Source organism: Sphaeramia orbicularis, chromosome 5 (genome assembly GCF_902148855.1).
Source record: "Sphaeramia orbicularis chromosome 5, fSphaOr1.1, whole genome shotgun sequence".
Classification (NCBI taxonomy): domain Eukaryota; kingdom Metazoa; phylum Chordata; class Actinopteri; order Kurtiformes; family Apogonidae; genus Sphaeramia; species Sphaeramia orbicularis.
This window is the reverse complement of record NC_043961.1, coordinates 30,562,765-30,576,943: the sequence shown is the minus strand read 5'-3', so window position 1 is coordinate 30,576,943 and position 14,179 is coordinate 30,562,765. Positions and strand designations below refer to the sequence as shown.

The following is a 14,179-nucleotide window of genomic DNA, read 5'->3' as shown; positions in this document are numbered from 1 at the left end:
CTGCTTCTTTTTATTGATTTTTCACAAATGTAATAAACTGCTTTTAGACCACCTATGGTTTTTCTGTAGAAATTGAAGAATCATTCAACACGGATGATTTTGTATGATGTTCATTAGAGTGAAAAGTAAAATTCTATAATAAATACATTCAATAAATTATGCGTATAACTACTTGATAACTATAAAGTCTACATTTTTAAGATGACGAAAACATCACTATGAAACACAGTCATTTTCTAACTTTAATATATGAAAGGGATTGACTGAGAAGACAGGTAATGTGGTGCTTCATGAAGAATACAGTAACAGTTTCAATGCCTTCAGTGGAAAATTCTGCCATATATGGAATACAAAGAAAGAGTTTTTTTTACAAGTTTTATAATAATCATGGTAGTTAGTGTTTTTAGAGCTGTTGGCTTTAACCATCTATTCCCACTGCCTTCACAGTTGATATTTTCTGATGGTAAAACTTGGTGGGACAGTAGGACCCAGAGGAGATAATGGTTCAGGTCCTGCTTCTCACTGCCTCCTGCTTCATCTCTGCAGTCACAGTGTGTGAGTGGAGGGGAGAGCAGAGACTGAGCTGGTGTCTTTGCAAGCATTTACATCAGCATCGTTCCTCAGAAAAATGTCTGCCACAGCTGTTGTCATCCAGGGAGAGGATGCACAAGGCAGATCAAGGAATGGGAGGAGAAAGAGGCTTTTACAGTGAGAAGTACCTCAGCAGCATTCACAAGGTACAGTGATTGATGTCCACTGTGTACCTCAGCAGTAGGAGCTAAACCAGGTTTTCATCCTTAGAGACCAAAGCAGCAGACAGCTGCATCAGGGAATACTCTGTTTCAGGTACATATTGCTCTCTGCCTTGTTCTCGCTGTCTTTTTTCCCCTCATGCTCAGTGTTTCTCACCACATTTTCTCCCTTGTTCTCATCCTCTTCTCTCTAATGTGCTGATTATATACTGTTGAGTGCAACAGATAAATGTGATTTAAGTGTGATGTGATGTATACCAAGTGGGCCTAGCTTTAAACAGTGGGTGTAATGCATTAATGATTAATATATAAATGAGTAGGCGGTAGATATGACTAAACCAGGCAGGAGGGTTAAAGTGAATTGGGAGTACCCCTATGTGTGATCTAGAAATGCAGCTCACTGAGAACCATCATTTATAGGTGATGAGAGGGGTTAGAGCTCTTTTTTTTTTTTTTTACCCTGATTTACTGGAGAAAGAACAAACTAGGCTTTTGCTGAATCTGTGGCAGAAGGAATTTATAGCAATAAGCAGCTGGATGTTGTAATCTGACACATGCACCAGCAGCCACCCATGTCTGTTTGTTGTCTGAAACAGCTAGGCAAAGTTAATATGCAGAAAACCTCTGCAGTCTGTGGATACCCTCATCCAAACACATTTGATTTAAAAAGTTAGGAGTATTAGGGTTTATTTGTGGCCTATTGTTGTGCCTAGATGAAACTATATCCACTATACATATTTAGTGCCATGCCTCCATATCTGAGACAGTGACAAGGCCTTCTAGAAACCTGCACTTGTATTTGTGTATGGAAACGTAGCTGTAAATATTCAGTTTAGATTGACCCTGGCCATACATATTCAGCAAAAGCTCTCCACCAGGTGTAGATGTGATCGAAAAGGGCCAAAAAGGACCTTATCTCACTGATAGCATTGGTTTGAGGAATTAGCTTGCATTCATACATTAACAGGATGTGTGCTTGGAAAGTACTTATCACCTGCAGCTCTAGAAGGACCAGACTGGATTTTTCTTTGACCTTATTATTCTGAGATTCTTCATTTGTGTTTTTCAAGGAGGGCGAGGTTGGTCATACAAATGTGCTTTGATCATTACAACCTGTTGGGAGAATAATATTAATCATCTTTAAGTGCCTCATTCAGTTGTTTTAGTACATTGCTAAACACCCCTACCTTGAATGATGCAGTTTTAATTCAGTTAATTGGTTTTGAGGGTTGGCTGTGGATTACCTTATCATTTAGACTGCATTAAGAGAGATTTTAAAACCTGTTAAAGGTGCTCTCTATGTCAGGTAAATGTGAAACCTACAACTACAAACAAATCAAACAGACATTCTCCATGCATTCACATTGTTTAGTTTCCCATCCCTTACAAATCTCTCTTTTGCTTCGTAGGGTGGTTTGCAACTGATGGCAAAACATGAAGATTTTTTTGATGGACAGGAATTATAAAATCAGATCACCTGCCCCCCGACTGCAAGGCATCTTTTGACCTCGTTTTCAAGCCGCTGTTTCCTGGCCGTACTTCTTCCTGGCTGTGAAGGATGGGTTATGGGCCTGTGACTTCTCCTGCCCACCTGCCTCATCCCACCCTTCAATGGAGCCGACGTGGAACTCCTCCCACCCACCTCCACAGCTCATGTCCAACATGTCTGCCTCCTCTCTGCCTGAGGGTTGGGCTCTGTCTCAGTCGCTAGCCCTGCTGGCCATGCTGCTCATGGATCTGCTAGCTGTGGTGGGTAATGTAGCTGTCATGGCGGTCATTGCCAAGGCCCCACAGCTCCACAAGTTTGCCTTTGTCTTCCACCTGTGCTTGGTGGACCTGCTGGCAGCACTGGTGCTGATGCCCCTCGGCATGCTCTCAAGCCGAGCCTTCTTCGGGGAGGCCCTGTGTCGGAGCTACCTCTTTCTCAGTGTGTGCCTGGTCAGCGCTGCCATCCTGTCTATTTCTGTCATAAACGTGGAGCGTTATTACTACATTATTCATCCAATGCGCTATGAAGTGAAGATGACTGTTGGCTTAGTGGCTTCAGTGCTGGTGGGGATCTGGGTCAAAGCCCTGGCCATGTCTGCTCTGCCGCTGCTCGCCTGGTTCCTGCAAGGTGGAAGAACTCCACTTCTAGAGAGCAGTGGGGTGGGTGGAGGAGGAGGTGGGCCTGTCCCATCTCCACCTGCACAGGGGCATAGGCGATGTTCACTACACTGGACAGGTGGAGGGTCAAACCGCTTGGCCTTCATGGTTCTTTTTACTCTGGTCTATTTCTTGTGCCCACTTCTTGTCATTCTTGTTGTGTACTGCAATATGTTCAAAGTGGCCCGGGTGGCTGCCATGCACCACGGGCCTCTGCCTACCTGGATGGACACTCCTCGTCGCCAGCGGTCAGAGTCACTCAGCAGTCGTTCCACTATGGTTACAAGCTCTGGGACGGGGACGGGGACAGGCAGAGCCACACCACAACGCCCCTTTGGTGGAGGAAAAGCTGCAGCGGTGCTGGCAGCGGTAGGTGGTCAATTTCTGTGCTGCTGGCTGCCATACTTTTCTTTTCACCTGTATTCAGCGCTGGCTGCCAGCCCTCCGGCCACCCTGGCCTCCCTGGAGGAGGTGGTCACCTGGATTGGCTACTTCTGCTTTACATCCAATCCCTTCTTCTACGGCTGTTTGAACAGACAGATCCGGGAAGAGCTGGGAAAGCATCTGCCTTGTCTTTTTCGTCGAGCAGGGGTCGAGGTGGAGGATAGACTACCAAGCCGTGATGGGTCCATAGAGGAGAATTTCCTCCAGTTTCTTCAGGGCACTGGCTGCAACTTGGATCCTCAAAACTCTCACAGCACCTCCAGTCCTAAGGGCGAGGCCGGCTGCCCTATGGCTCAGTCCCAACCACCTGAGCCAGCACAGCCCATACCCATTGATTTCCGCATTCCTGGACAAATTGCAGAGGAGACTTCAGAGTTTATCGAGACTGAACAGGTGAAAAATAACCATATATATACAGACAACTAAGTTTTTACAACAGCATCTGTATTTTCTGAAAATAAGTCTAATTTTGTTCCTCAGATATAAAGTGTTTCAGGAGTTATTTCAGTGACAGTATGTTTCTGTGTCCAACTGGTAGCTCAGCTCATTCAAAAAAATAACTTTAAATTGTGTTTTTGAGTCATTGCACTTTGCCTCGTCAGTTTTCATTCTAGTTTTGAAAACATCCACAATGATACAATCAAATGCATTTGTTGGAGATGCATTTGAACTGTTGTTTGTGAACAGGGAAATCACTGCTAGTTTAAAAAAAAAATGGCTGTATTTTGGGCCTTCCACACAAATGCTCAGCTCTGTACAGTAAATAACTCAGTGAATCAATGTTGATGTAACTCATTAAAGTCTTTTTTATTTAAAAAAAAAAAAAATAAATAAAAATGTTTTTCTGGGAAGGAAATGGAAAATTCATAAAGTTTAAGTTTTGGGAAGACCCCATTTGATCTGGAACAAAGGTGATGCTTTGTCTAAATTAGTGACATGTTTGTGTAGTAACATTGTGCTACTGGACAACATACCTTTGATATTCATAAATAATGATTACATAAGTACCTACATATAAGGGAATATGAAATTATGCCAAACTATTTCTATTCCTTTTTTAAACTGTGGCAAGTAGATTTTTTTAATAATTAATTTAGACTGCATGTTAACTACTGTCCTATAAAAAAAAAAAAAACAGCAATAAAAACAGAGACGACAATAACTAATGAATCCATTGAAAGAGAAGCACTGCTGTCACTTTTGATTGGTAGTGGTAATGCCACAGTTAATCCATGTGCCGATAATCAAATCATAACTGAGGAACATACAGGTTACAGCTTAATGATAAGTTGTTTACAGATAATGAATGAATTTTCTTTTCTTTTCCCTGACCCTTGTTCCAAAACACCTTTTTAAAACAGTTTTTCTAACAGCTCTACTGCGACTCTGTTCAGGATGTTGGTTGACTTTATAGGTCATCTTAAGGGTCACTTAGCTTTCTGCCATGTAATGTACTTGTTCATGTATTTGGATATAAATCTTAAAAATTAGTATTATATTGATGCACTGCGTTACATTCAAATATAATTCTATTCCTTACATTGTTTAATGTACTGAACTGTACATTATGTTTAGTAAAACTGTAAAAGTTTTGGTTGTGTATTCCACTCAACAAGCCAATTTTGCTTTTTGTTAGTGTGTCTAAGTATTTGTCATGGTTTTATTCGAATATGGATGATTTTGACATGTATGCAGTAACTGCCTTTTTGTGTGAGATTGCTATTGCAAGATGGACGTTTAGATTTATTTTTACTGCCCTGCTCTTCAGGGTATATAAAGTACCTCAGATGCAGGAAAAAAAAGGAAAAAAAAAAAATTTTACAGTCGAGCGCAGTTCTATGTCAAGTATGATTCCTGCACATGTTCTTATGTTATAAGGAAACAAAGCAGATGTGATTTACACAGAGACATTTATTACAAATAAAGTTTTCAGCCTGAATGTGATGATGAGATGAAGTAGTGTTTTATAGCAAACTGTTAGAGATTGGAGATGTTCGATTGAATGACAGATTTTTGAATGTGGACACAGGGTTTTTAAGATATTTTTAATAAAGGTCGTTTCAGTGACACTTTCAATCCAAAATTAAAAGTGATCTTGATATATTCTATTCATCTTGTCAAAATACCCCAAACTGTGAATCATTTGTGTTAGGATTTTCACTTGTTCACAGGTTGTTTTATATGCTGTGATTAAAAGAAATGAATGACTTCCATTGTGCTACAATGACATGAATGTGTGTAGAAAAAAATGGCTAAAAGTTGAGTGAAAGGTGCGTTGTAATAAAAAGTTTCTATGTTTGTAACACATTTATGGTGCATTGTCATAATTTAGATAGATAGATAGATAGATAGATAGATAGATAGATAGATAGATAGATAGATAGATAGATAGATAGATAGATAGATAGATAGATAGATAGATAGATAGATAGATAGATAGATAGATTAATGTAATCCTCCTACCAATCGTAGTCTAAACAAATCTGTCCAACTCGTGTTTAATGCTGTGTATCAGTTGGAAGACATTGGCATGTGATAGGCCTCACACCTCAACGATGGACCTCAGTCAAACCGCCCCCAGCTTCACCAGTATCTGCCATCCCCATGGCAATTATTACCTAGTGACATTTCTCAGTGCTGTAGTGGGTGGTAGGAGGAGCCTGCTCTATTGGGAATCCAGCAAGACACCCTTATCTGTGACTTCTTAAAATACATTCTGAGTTAAACCAGACCTGACATTTGTTTTTGTGAATTTATCAAAAATCTTGAGACTGTTGGCCGGAGTATTTTATGCTGTGAAATGGAATAACCATAATCTGCTATATTCTGTGGTAGATACTTCCTAATGATGATGAATGATTACCTTAATGTCAATCTGTATATTCAATACAAGGAATTTTTTTCATCTTAGGTTTGGGACATGAATAGTGTTTGGAATCTTTTTTTTTGTTTGTTTGTTTTTTTTGTTTAGATATTTTGGGTTTAAAAAAGGAACTTTGTGGAAATCAGACTTTATTGTGTACAAATATGAGGCAACAATAAGATAAAAAAAAAAAGACAGGAAATTTCTGAATTTCTGAAATAAACTGTATTTAAATTAATGTAATCAAAAAACACATTTTCTCAATAATAAATAACACAAAAATTAAGAACTTGTGATGATGAAAATCAACCTAGAAACAATGAATATCCAAAGACTAGAAAATCAAAAAGTCATGATGAAGGGCTGTGATACTGAATTTCAACAGAAAATCACAGAAAATCACATTTATACAATGATTGAAGATAAAAGCTGTATTCATTGATGTGTTTGGCCACCTGGAGGCAGCAGAATACAACACTGATATGAGCATGTTACAACACACAGCTTATAAACACAAATCATTTTTACTCTTTTTTTTTTAATTTCATCATTTAGGAAAGTATTTATTCAGCTACTAAACATTTAACTTCACAGGAAGAAATGCTACAAACTATTCAGAAGGCAAATATGGCTGATAATTTTCTTAATCCATCCTTTTCATATCACACAGAGTCATTTAAGCCATTGTGAATGTAAAATTACTGGGTGATGCATCTGAAAAAAAAAAATAAACAAAAAAAATCATATACCAAACTCTGTATATGTTTAGATAACTAACTTATGGATCAGATGCATCAATTACAGAGAAATTCCAAAGAGGAACCTGCAATATATTCTGAAAATACTGTACAGACTGAGTTATGACTGTTACTGAACTATAAAGACGCTGTTCTGTCTGAACAAAATGTTGACTCCAAACCCTGATCTGTTGTCATATGTTAACAGGATGTGGTGGAAGCAGATGGTCCAGGTCTTCATAGTTGATCTGTGTGTCACAAACAAATCCAGAGAGGGACAAGTATAATCTCTGTGTACCGTCAGTGTAAGCACTGACTTTTCAGACTCTTCTTTGTTCTGTTAAATTAAGGATTTCCAACATTTTTCAGCTCAAGTCCTCCCAAACTTACAAAACTACCAACTACCATCACATCTTTACTTTTTAAACTGTTAGTTAAATAGTTAAATAGTTTTCCAAACCCTGTATAGATTTGAGTTTGATTTGAAAGGTCTGATTGTTATTTTGTCTGTTTAGATTATGAACATATAAACTGACATTTCATTATGTGATTTGTTTGACTTACTTCTTACATATTAAAAATGTATAATTTACATTTAAAATCTTGATAGAAACATCTAAAAACAAATCAATCTAAAATCTTAATTTAGAATTATTATAAACAGATTCAAAAAAAAGAATTTGATCATGGTTTATTTTAAGTATTTTCAATACTTTACTGATCTTGATTTAAAGTCATGTTTGTTTAATTGTTTATGTTTGTTTTCAAAGGTTAACAGCCAATAATTTAACCAAAAATGTAAACATTTTCATCATGTAATTTTACTTTTGTCCACACACAAAAAAAAAAAAAAAAAAAAAAAAAAAAATTTGGAGTTAACATTGTTTATAGGTTATATTATTTTACTGGACTGATCCATTTGGGCTGTATTAGCCCCTGAGCTAAAATGAGTTTGACACTCTTGATTGCTAATATCGTCAGTGTAACTTTTTTCTCTTCAAAAATTCATCTTATGGGCTGGACTGGACCCTTTGGTGGACCAGTTTTGGCCCAGTGGCTGCATGTTTGACACCCCTGCTGTAAACTAAATGCATGTAAAAAGAGATGCAAAGTCTGTCACAATGACTGTTAAAAGTAAGTCACCACCAAACCACGATTCAGCTTATGTGTCTGTGGTCTGTGAAATTGGACTATAACAGGCTGCACTGTAACCACCCTGGTGGATGTAAAAATGTTTTGACTCACTATGAACTAAATCTACTTTGGCAGCAGCTGTTGTCTTTGAAGCCCAGTCTATTTGTCATAAGCTCAGTCATCATAGTGTTAACTTATTTGATGAATCACTTGAATGAAAATCTCTGATATTCTAACAGTGAGCGTCTGAATTTGTTTATCTCTAGCATCTGTTGTCTCAAGTGACATGACACATGGATACAGCTCACCAAAATAGAATACCAGCAAATCATCTGTTCCAGGCAGAAACTACAGTCTAATGTTCTAGTGAATCTCCATGATGTTTTGGTATTGGCAAATTAAACAGCTAATGTGTTTAGCAGCTACCCAGAAAAGGTGTAATCACCACTGGTGAGTAAATGAGTACATTGCTCTAATTAGGGGGCAATTACCAAAACATGTCTACAAACAGGCCATCCCATTGCAACTTCAGACAACGCTGACATGTTAAACCACCAAATGCATATCCTCGGTCTTTTCCAGTTAAACCTTGTACACAACGGAATGAATCCCCATTATATCCTGTCATGCTGTTAAATTGTTAGCTTTCTTATCTCCTGTTTTTATGGCTGTCCATAGTTTGTACTGTACTGTACTTTAGACCTAACTCACCCAACAGTGAACAACTATCAACTATTTTTCCAGCAATGAGTCATTTTTTATAACTAATGTCCTTCTAAATGATCTAAAGTAAACTATGCTTTCATACAGCAGTGAAACATACAGGGTATTATGTTAAAGCATACCTTTACTTATGGTACTTGCTATTACAAGACTATGAATACATTTTAGTAGATGTAATTAAGGGGTAAAATAAAGTGGCCTACTTCCTTACCATCAAAAAGGACAAAAGGTCCCTCCTGTTGTGTGGTAACATTTTGGCTCTGAAATTGTTTTTGCCATTCTCCCAGAATAGTGATATGTTTAACTAAGGAATTTATATTGGATAAGGTTAAGGGCTCAAAAATAATGACTGAGAACAGACAGGTCAAGAATCTAACAGGGTGCAAAATTCTGAGCCAGGTTAAATGTAGAATTTCATTTAGAGACTGAACTTTATGATTGTAGGTATTTGTAGTAAATATCTAAAATGCATATACATATCACAGTTTATATTAAAAAAGGTTGATTATGTAAATCTGATTGTATGTGAGGTGACTAAAAAAGTGTATGGTGAATGGTTTGTATGGATGTTTTGTGTTACTGTAAAAATGTAAAGAAAAAAAAGTGTGTTAACAAGCAAAGGAAGCAGAATTAATTTAATTATGAGTTTGTAAAAAGGGGGTGGGAGTCTATAAGTCATAATTTTTCCCACTCCACTGAAAATTTTGTTTGACCGTGTTGTATGGTTCTTTGTTATCTGATGGTTTTATGTGCTCAAAATAAAACTAAACTACCACCAAGGACATGATAAAATTTAATGCATACTTCAATAAAAAGTCATGTCAGTCAATGTAGAAAATTAGCATTTACAATGTCTATCACCTCTGTGTGTTGAAGACAGTTGGAATATTGTATCATATTATATCACTGAGTAGACTTAGGTGGTTGGTCTGGACAAATGAGAATTTATACAGACATATCACTAAGTAGAAATCAGAGGAATAGAAACAATACTGTGTAACAGGCAGTGACGCCATAAGGGGGAGAAAAGTGAAGATGATACGAAGAGCCCATGACTGACAGGGGCCCATGTGAAGGTGAGTGTTAGGAAAGAAGCATTTGCAGCAAATAAACTATATTTACCCCGCCTCCAAAGAGGAGGCAAGAGGTATTGTTTTTGGTTGGGTTTGTTTGTTTGTTTGTTAACACTCTAGCAGCAAAACCATTAGTTGAATTCATACCAAATTTGGTTTAGAGATTGTCAGTGATCCAGAATCGATCTGATTACATTTTGGGAAAAGTAGGTCAAAGTTTAAATTTTTTAAATGCATTTTAAAAACCGTTTTCCCCCCCCATTTACTTAGAATGGGTGACATTTCACATGTCTGTAGCAGCAAAACTGTTGGTTGAATTCATACCAAATTGGGTTTATAGATTGTCAGTGACCCTGAATGGATCTCATTACATTTTGGGAACTGTAGGTCAAAGTTCCATTTTTTTTATTTTTTTTTTTAAATGAATTTAAAAAAAAAAAAAAATCTTCCCATTTACTTATAATTGGTGAAATATGTGCAAGGAGTGGGGTTTGTTGTGTCTGGCACCACTTGTTTATTTGTATATTAATGTAAAAAAAAAAAAAAATCTATTACTGTTGACAACATAAATGTTATTAAAATGTAAGATGGCTTGAACCTTTCTCACCAATTTTCCACAAAATTGTGAAATCTATTGTAAGCTTAATATTGATGAATACCTGCAGATATTTTTAGGGTTTGTGGTATTGAAATGATGGGGCCCAAACTGATATATATTTTTTTTCACTTGCCCCAAATCCGTGGAGACCCCCCTGATAACAAACTCACTTTTTTGTGAGTTTTGCCACCACTTAAAGCCCTACTGCCAAATTAGAGCTAGACTGTGAATAGTAAAATGGTAAATATATGATAAATTCCTTCCAGTTTCATCACAGATAAACCCTGTTACATGTCTTTGCAGACGCCTGCTGACCTTTGACCTGTGACACATCTGGTTCTGCTTCTTTAAGAATAAAACTCATCCATGAGGAACTTCAATTTCCGTCAAAACAAATACTTACATGTGTAACACCACTGTCCACTACCTGACATATTAAACTACTAACACACCGTCTCCATGTGGGCTGGTTATTATTGCGAAAGTCCGGGTTAAACTCTAACTTTCCTGTCGGTAATAAGTGATAGGTGACAGTTCATTACTAAAACACTAAACGGGTTCAGCTGGTCAGAGTAAGCTAGCACACAAAACTGTTAGCATCGAGGAACGTCAATTTCCGTTAACTCTCACACAGATTTCATCTTCACAGCAGCGTTAACAAAAGGTTTTTATCAACTAACAGGCAGCTTATCAGATAACTAACCATCTGTTGACAGTTAACCGTTTGTGTCGTTGTCTTCTCCAGGACATTTCCTGTCTTGTGTTCCGCTGTTCCAGTCCACTTCAGCTCCAGGCTAGCTAAAAACTTCAACTATGTCAGAGGGTAAGTTAACATATTCAGCGACACACACACACACACACACACACACACACACACACACACACACACACACACACACACACACACACACACACACACACACACACACACACATCTGTATAAAGACTATACATATTATTAACCTGAATAAAAATTCTGAAATGAGTAAAATAATCTGCTTACCTCTGGCAGTTGTTTTACGTGGGACCCTGAACTGTTTTTGTCCACTATACTTGTTTCCTGACATAGTTGAATACAGTTGCTAGCTAATAACTGTTTAATCACAATTAGGTACAGTTAAACTGTTAAATAACAAAAATAGGCTGCTAACTAACTATGTGTGGGTGCTGAAAACTACCCAAATAACTTTATTAAACCTACATTTTAACAATAACTTAGATATTAATAGCTATAGACAGTCATTCCTAATAATAATGTGGTAATTAAAAATTGTTTCTTGTCTTCCTCATTAAAAAGTTGCAAAAAGTTCTGAATTCCTTGCTTTTCAGTCTTGTGAAAAAGTGCTATTTTGACAGGTAATGCTATATGTCTCTTTTTCATAGTGCTAAATAATCTTTTGTTTGTTTATCTTGTGCAATTGAGAAATTTGCAGTTGATTTTTGAGTAGGAATGAGTAAGTGTTCACTTCAGCCTGCTCCATTTTGAACACATTGCAGAAATTATATAAATGTATGTATTAATTTATTTTTTGCATTGTTCTAAATGTAAAAAAAAAAGTTTCATTCATTCATTCATTCATTCATTCATTCAAATATCTATTAATACCAGCCTTTGAAAGAAATGTAAATATATACTCTATATTTGGAAAGAGAAAACATTGTTTACTTACTTTTTTGGTCTATGGTCTCTGCAAACAAAATGCTGAATTCCATGAAAAGTGAAAAAAAAGAAAACTCAAGCAGCCAATGATATGAACTTTAGTCAGGTTTGCAGACACAGTTTAACCAAGCAGCTGTGGCAAAAAAGCAAAGGATTAACTGGAGCTGTTAGGGTGATATTTAATTCTGTTTCAAGGTAGGTTCCCTGTTAGTTTTAGCAAAATGTTTTATACATTCTATTGGATAGTTTTTTCTTTAAAACAAAAAAGTAGGCCTCTGGTTTTTTTAACCTTTGCTGTTGCACCAGATGGTGAGTGTCATATCTCTTGAAAACTAGGTCAGATCTCAGAAAAGGGTGGAGATGTCCTGAGGCAAAATTTAGCTTTTACATTTTTTACCTCACTAACACTAAGCCTGATGTCCTTCAACGTTAACAACTACCCACGATATTTGTTTTTTCAAGATGAAGCTCATTAACTACAGGTGCTGACTTTTCACCATCTAATGTACAGGTCTGTTCATGATCTTAAATGCTCACTGTGACCTGGATTATGGTTGTAATTTGGTCTTTAACTGTATTGATACTCAGATACTTATATAGTATGATAGAAAATTTCAACCATTTTTTCAGAGTTGATCAAATTTAGTCTTTGCTGTAGCTTTTGTGGATGTTTGACCATAATCCTGCGTTTTTAACTAAAGCTGAAATAATTGGTTTAGTAACTGATTAGTTACTACACTGAAAACTGCTTCATTTTACTAACTATATTGATTATTGATTAGTCATTTAAGTAAGCTTACTTTGTAAAGTTCAAATGCTACCGATTAACTTGTGTCTGCTTCTCTGTTCTTTAGAATAGAAGCTTTTCTTTATTATACATGATACTAAATATATTTGGTTTAGATTGCAATTTGAAGACGTTACTGTGAGCTTTAGAAAACTATGACAGACATAGTCACGATTTTCTGACATTCTTCAACACACTGATAAATTAGTTTAATAAAAACATCAGAATTGATGCTGTTTGATGGTGCATGAAAAAGAAGAAATGTTGTTGTCTGGCTGCATAAAATGTTCATACCACTAGATGGAGATATTTACTCTCTTTGGAGCTTTCTTGCTTTTAATACCCTGATGTACATGGGATCAATGAGTCAGTAAATGATGAGAATTCAGAATAAAATTTTTATTTTAGTATTGATTTGTGAGATTTGAAAACTTTAATCCTAATTTATTATATTAATGTTAACATTCCTTGAGAGAGTGCAAATCTTAATTTTCCAGGAAACCAAATGTTTTTTGACACTAAATCCTTAATAAACTCATCTACAAATAAGAGTTGGAATACTAACCTGAAATTTACTGGACCATTTTGTATATTACATGTCACTGATAAGTCCCAGTCAAGCAAAACTTCAAAAAGATGTCTTAAATTAACTTTCAAAAACTTGTCTAATTGTTATTACACTCTGTTAATTAATGTGTGCTATAAAAATGAATGTTCCTCAACTGCAGGATCCATATTTCTGCACTTTCAGTATGTTACATGGGTTGCATTACTGTCCTGGCCTGGCATTGGTTGTCACTATTTATAAAACTTCTCGTCAGGCGGGCCTGTGCGGTGTGTGTTTAGGCGGTCTGTCTCCCCTCAGAATTTTCCAGCAAAGAAGATTGGGAGATCACCAGTCAGCTTACTCACTAAGCTTGTTTCTGTGCTTATCCTCACAGCTATCCTTTCTTCTTTTGCTTTTTGTGTCACTTGCGTTTCACTTGGATCCTCTGCCATTTTTCATTTCGTTGAACGCACATTCTCATGATATCTAGTGTATCAAATGGCTATTTTTAGATGAGTGGAAAAACTTTTGTCCTCCACCTACCTTGGTGCCCAGCTGAACGGGTATAGTCAGTGTCTTGGCTCTCTGGCTGTCATGCTAGCTACACACTTGGATCTGCAGTGCCCTCTTCTGTGGCTGTTTTCCCCTACATTGGCTACAGGAAGCTCGTTCCCTGGTTGCTAGGGCAACCAAGGAGGATGGTCCCCAGCAGAAGA

General features: G+C 36.9%; 1 protein-coding gene across 2 annotated transcripts; it reads left to right on the top strand.

Moving 5' to 3' along the window:
- Positions 1-565: 565 nt before the first annotated feature.
- LOC115419467 (G-protein coupled receptor 61-like) lies at positions 566-5,648 on the top strand. 2 transcript variants are annotated; one of them, XM_030134262.1, is made up of 2 exons: positions 566-737; positions 2,162-5,648. In XM_030134262.1, the coding sequence occupies exon 2, from the start codon at positions 2,364-2,366 to the stop codon at positions 3,765-3,767; it is 1,404 nt and encodes a 467-aa protein (XP_029990122.1). In that variant the 5' UTR covers positions 566-737; positions 2,162-2,363; the 3' UTR covers positions 3,768-5,648. The 2 variants fall into 2 exon arrangements, with proteins under 2 accessions (XP_029990122.1, XP_029990121.1); XM_030134261.1 differs by having other exon boundaries at positions 566-846.
- Positions 5,649-14,179: the final 8,531 nt, after the last annotated feature.